The following is a 6000-nucleotide window of genomic DNA, read 5'->3' on the forward strand; positions in this document are numbered from 1 at the left end:
CTGATGTTCTTGAAAGACCATATTGATGTTTCAGTGTCAAAGAGAGTGCAGAAGGCAGGGAAAGGGTACTTTTGATAACGGCTTTGCCAAAGGAATATCTTTTTATAAAGAAATATGACAATCGACTTGCAACATTTTGCCCCCAATCTAACAGTGAGATGAATGTTGCTCACAGCAACTTCATGTGTAAAATTTGAATGAGTTGCTAACAGACATTTGGAAAACATAAGAGTAGAGAATTGTTTGGGGAAGCTTATTTAGGAAGAAGTGATGGAGAAATCATTAAAAGTGACAAGGCTGGGATCTAAACCCTGGCTCCACTATTATTACGCTTTTTTTTTTTTTGTCTTTTTTTTTTCTTCCTTTTTGTGGAGAACGGGGTCTCGCTTTATTGCCCAGACAGGTCTCGAACTCCTGGGCTCAAGCTATCCTCCCACCTCTGCCTCCCTGAGACCTGGGATTACAGGTGTGAGCCGCCGTGCCCAGCCGGCTCCACTATTATTAATGTGACCCTGAGAAGTTACCGAACCTCTCTATGCCTCAGTTTTCTCATTAGTAAAATGAGAATAATAACATTATCTATTTCATAAGACTGGCTGGGGATTAAGAGTATGTGTAGGCCGGGCGCAGTGGCTCACGCCTGTAATCCCAGCACTTTGGGAGGCTGAGGCAGGCAGATCACGAGGTCAGGAGACCGAGACCAGCCTGGCTAACATGGTGAAACCCCGTCTCTACTAAAAATACAAAAAATTAGCTGGGCACGGTGGCGGGCGCCTGGAGTCCCAGCTACTCGGGAGGCTGAGGCAGGAGAATGGTGTGAACTTGGAAGGCAGAGCTTGCAGTGAGCTGAGATCACGCCACTGCACTCCAGCCTGGGCTACAGAGCAAGACTCCATCTCAAAAAAAAAAAAAAAAAAAGATTATGTGTAAAGAACTTAACACAGTGCCTAACTCATGGAATCTCTCCAGGAACATTACCTATCACAGAATACACCCTGACAGAGGGAAGCAATGAAAAAGGCAATTGCTGATTTCCCATAATCCCTTTCAACAAAGAAGAGTTGTTGTCCATATAACTAAGTGTAATTTTTATAAATGCCCTTATTAGATTTTTAAATATAGTATAATATTCACAAATCAAGGGGAAAAATTGTCAGGCCTCTCATATCTAAGTCTTTTTTTTTTTTTTTTTGAGATAGATTCTCACTCCATCACCCAGGTTGGAGTGCAGTAGTTCCATCTTGGCTCACTGCAATCTCCACCCCCCAGGTTCAAGCGATTCTTATGCCTCAGCCTCCTGAGTAGCTGGAACTACAGATGCGTGTCACCACACCTGTAGAGACAGGGTTTTGCCACATTGGCCAGACTGGTCTTGAACTCCCGGCCTCAAGTGATCCGCCCACCTCGGCCCCGCAAAGTGCTGGAATTACAGGTGTGAGCCACTGCGCCTGGCCTATCATATCTAAGTCTTGATGTCACTTTTCCAGTTACTAATCATCTGGCCCAGTCTTGCTTAGGTCATACACTCTTTGATGTGCTCTTCAGTTTCTGAGGATCACGCCTCTGCTGGGTGGAGTAGCTTTCCTAGGTCAGAAGCAATGCTGTCTGCATGGCCTCCCAAGTCTTCTTGGTGCCTGCACGGTGCAGAGCACAGGTGGCACCATGGTTGGTTAACACCATACTTGTGGCCCAGACTGTAGTCCCCCCAGAGGGTGTCTGCTGGAAAGGGCTGGTCCTGGCTCTTGCTGTGGGTTCACTGAGGTTAAGTGAAGATGGCAAAAGAACCACAGGTGATTCTCTCCTCTGCTCTGGGTTTTGCAAGACTAGAGAGGTCAGTGGCTGTGGCTGAGAGCCTGTAGGAGATGGAACTACCTCACCTTGAGGAATGTGCTTAGGGATGCCACAGAGAATCTTTCCCGAAGAGGGAAATGGCTAGGGCCCTGGCCTTGGGAGGATGGAATGGAGAAGCCATGGGAAGAGGGGCTGGCCTCTCCTCCAAACCCAGCAAAGGGAGCCATCCTGCCTGACTGAAGCCAGAGTGGGGCCCACTGCTGGGTGGACAGAATACAGCCATAGGCACTACATTGTCAGAGCTCCAGATGGGAGACAAGGAGTACAAAACAGAGGTGGAAGACTGATTCCAGTATGGAAGCAGGGCAGGCTTCAGGCATGGCCAGATTTGGGCATGATGAAATAGATTCACAATTGCTAATGTTCTGGGGGCACTTGTGGCTACATCAGGTACTATTCTAAGTACTTTATATGTTTTAAGAAGCTGTAGCGCCAGGACTGTACTCAGAAAGTCTGCATTCTTAACCACTACGCTATGTGAAATGTAGAAAGAAGAAAGCTTTTAGACATATAAAGGGTTAGACCTCTATTTTATATGTTAAATGCCGTATGAAAAAAAAAGCAAAGGTTTCGGAGCCACTCCAAGCCTATGTGATCTTGGGCAGTTACTTAGATTCTCCAGGTCTCAGTTTCCTCATTTGTTTGTAAATTTGAGAGTACATTTACCTACCAGAGTTCTTGAGGGTTAAATAAAGAAACGTATGTTGAGTGCCTGTTCATGCCTTCTGTAAGAGACACCTGCCCCCTCTGGACCTCCTGCCGGCTTTGGAGGCTCTCAATACACTGCCCATTCCAGATCTGGATTTCTTCATCTTCCCAGGGGTCTGTACGTCTGGAATAAAGGAACCAACATAGTGGATGCACCCCTGGTCTTCCAGTCCACAGCATTGGGAGTTCCTCAGGGGAGAAGTCATACTCCAAGTTGATATCTGAGCAGACAAGTGTTCTGGTAACAGTAAAGGAGGTGACCCTGGAAGCTGAGGTCCCAAGCAACCCAAACCTAGATCATCACAGAAATGTCATGTTTCTTGGAATAATTCTCCCCTCTCTGTGTATTTATCCATTCAGTTTCTATTTACCAATTGTTTACTATTCAGTTCACCAAGCATTATTAGGCAACTACTATTTGCCAGGTATCATGCCATGTTCTCAGGAGTCACCTAGAAGAGCCCACAAACTCTGGACCATGTTTAATTTCCCTTTTCGTCTCCAGCCTGGGTCCATGGATCTTGGAGTGTGTTCAGTAAACATCTGCTCCTGGGGCAATAATGAAGGTACTATTAGAGATTGGCATGAGAATGCAACAGGGCTCTCTGAGTAGGTTCCAGTGAACTAGACACTGCAAAGGCCTGCACCACGATACCCATCCATGTCTCTGTGGCCACAGTGCAGGGCAAGGATCACACACCTGAAAACCTTCAGGGTTCAGGTCCCGTAAATGCCCCACATGGGCAAGGTGGGAGTATGGTAAACTGGAGCATGCCTACCCCATACAGACTGCATTTGCTACTTAGTACCAACCTACTGTTGCAAGTGAAAATGTGCACCAGGGGTAGAAAATCTTCTGATTTTTTTCAAGAGAAACTGTAAACCTGGATTTTTATTTTGAATCTCCAAAAATTTCAGCATTGGCCCCTAATTTTAATCTTTTTTGAAAGCCCCATAGACAGTTAAATGTAACTTGTCTGCCTGCTTACTTTTGCTCAAAGGCTAATAGTTTGGGAGCCCTAAGTGTGCCTGTGAAAGGGGAGAGGTAGAGGGCTGTATGTCCTGGGGCCAGGTTATGAGAGACCTAGAATGCTATCCTTCCTTGGGGCCAGGACTGTGCTAGACACACAGGAAGCCATAAAGAGGATGTTAAAGCCATAGGCCTGCCCTCCAGGGGTTTATAATCTTATAAATAAAGACTTACGGGCAAAGTAGCAGATGGTCAGGAATGTGTGAGGAGCAGACAACTTGGAGTGCATAGAGTTCAGGGCAGCAGGGAGCAAGGTGGAATTGAGCTTCAGGAGAGTTTCACCTGAGCTTCGGGAGACCTTTCCAGGAAGCCAAGCTTGGACTGTGAATATGAGGATTCTGGAGGACTCTGGGAGATCTATAAACAAATATGAATGGGCACGACCTATCCTGGAGACCCCCAAAGAAAAGCCCCAGGGAATCTGCTTCCCGGTGTCATGGGAAGAGGCTCACAGGAAAGGGCAGGGCTATAGCATGAGGCTTCACTGACACCCTCACACCCCTTACTATTGAAACTGGCCATCCCTGGCCTCAGAAGTCCAGTGGGGTCAGCCTCTCCAAGCTTGCGGAAGTCAGTGTTGGGGGCTTGGGCAAGTGGTACAATTCCGGCTAGGGTATAAGCCCTGCCTGTGTGGCTCAGGCCAGGCATTAATGGTTCTAAGCCTCAATTTCCTAATTTGTGAAATGGCGATAATAATTGCATATACCTACTGAGATTGGGGCGAGAATGAGAAACCAATATAGGATGTCGTTTGCCCCTGTTCCTATATGGTTTTTATGAGAAATGTGCACCACCTGGGGTGGGGGAAAAAGCACCTGGAGGGTGAAGCGAAGCTCGTCCCCATGTTTGTCTTTCTTGTTGCTGCTCCGGAAATGACATGGATTCTGGGAGGGCTGCCTATCTTAGCGAGTGAGGGAGGAGTGGAGCATGGGGGTCTCTCCATTTCTTCCCCGGGGAAAGAGATGGTAGAGCTCCTGGTTGGCAGGCAGGAGCCGCTGGGGTTGTGGACAGCGCTAAAAGAGGGCTCTCTTTCCCCTAGGGCAGACCTTTTCCGCCCAACACCCACCTGGGAGGGAGGGCGAGACCCAAGGTCAGACGTCCCTGGAGCAGGTGAGCACTGCGAGGGAACTGAGATGCAAGATCCTCCTGCCTGAACTCACACCCCGCGTGCTGCTCCCCCAACTCGCCTCTTGGATCTCAGACCAGAAGCTTCCTTTCCTCAAAATCCTTCTATGTTCTCCAACGTCTTTGGGACAGAGCTCCTTGGCAGGGTTTACAAAGCTTAGGTGGCCCTACCCACTTCTCCAGCCTCATTTGCTGCCTCACCCCTATACCACAGCTCTGCACCTTTGCTGAAACTGGTACTCGGCGCTTGGGGTGTCCTCATCTTTCCCCTACCTATGGCAGCCTGCCCGAAGAGTGCCTGCTCCTTCAGGCTCCGCTCTCGGCTTAGCCCCTTCTTGGAACGTCCCCGCACCTCACCCCAGCCCCTTGCCAGGGGCAGACCCTGGCAGCCTTCCCTCGTCCTCAGCAGCCATTACGTGTTGCTGTCATAAAGTTATCACTCTGTTTTCTGTCTACTTGTCTCTCTAGCCCCAGCCCATCCCAGCCTCCGACTGCAGGCTCCTGGAGAGCAGGAAAGCCTGGCTCCCCGTGGTAACCCTAAGGCAGGCCCTCTGCCTGGGGCGTCCTGGCACCCTACGCGGGCCGGAGAGCCGGGCGGGGGCGCGACGAGGGGGCGCCCGGGCCGCGGGCTCGGAGGCGGGGTTGGGGGTGGGCGAGGGGAGTCCTTCGCCCTTGCGGCGGGCTCCTGCCCAAGCCAGCCCACCCGGCCCAGCTCCCGCTCCCGCTCCCGCTCCGGAGCCGTGCCCACCGGGCCAGGTGATCTCGAACCTTCTCTCTCTCACACCCCAACAACAAACAACCCTCCACGCTCTCCCTCTGGAGAAAGGAGGTGGAGCCTGACCTCAGCCGGAGGTTGCCGCAGCTGCCGGGGGGAGGGCTTGGAGCTCCAGCCCTTGGGGGAGTCTTTCCTCGAGGGAGTGGTAGGGGTGGGGGCCTTGGAGGGCTCCTGAGCGCCGGGGAACCTCTCCCCCCGGCAGCGTCGACCCTCCCCCAGCGAAGGGAGGAGGGGCAGAGGGGGGTGGCCTCAGTGAGTGCCCACTTCCGACTCTGTCCCTCTCTCAGGCTGGAGTACCCTCGGACACCTCCTCCCTCACTTACACCCACCCCCTCCTTGAACTCTGCAGTCCCAGAGGCAGGGTGAGACTGGGGACCAAGTGAGCCCAAGGGCTAAGATGCGACTCTGCTGGGCTCCCGGGAGCCTGGGGGGTGCCCATCCCCCACCACTTGACGGTAGTCGGGGGTGTGGGCGGGGTGAGAAGGACCCCGGGGACACTCCGATTAGGTCT

General features: G+C 51.3%; 1 protein-coding gene across 9 annotated transcripts in view; it reads left to right on the forward strand.

Annotated features, from left to right (window-relative positions):
• IVD (isovaleryl-CoA dehydrogenase) overlaps positions 1–5159 on the forward strand; it is a 30327-nt gene extending 25168 nt beyond the window's left edge. For 6 of the 9 annotated variants that reach the window (XM_055098622.2, XM_008951970.5, XM_063596546.1 and 3 more), the window contains one exon: positions 4629–5159. In XM_055098622.2, coding sequence (XP_054954597.2) covers positions 4629–4945 — 317 coding nt within the window. In that variant the 3' untranslated portion in view covers positions 4946–5159. The remainder of the gene's footprint in view (positions 1–4628) is intronic. The other 3 variants (XM_063596543.1, XM_055098626.2, XM_055098630.2) reach the window with 3 other exon arrangements.
• The last annotated feature ends 841 nt before the right edge of the window (positions 5160–6000 follow it).

The sequence above is a fragment of the Pan paniscus genome, chromosome 16, assembly GCF_029289425.2.
Source record: "Pan paniscus chromosome 16, NHGRI_mPanPan1-v2.0_pri, whole genome shotgun sequence".
NCBI lineage: Eukaryota > Metazoa > Chordata > Mammalia > Primates > Hominidae > Pan > Pan paniscus.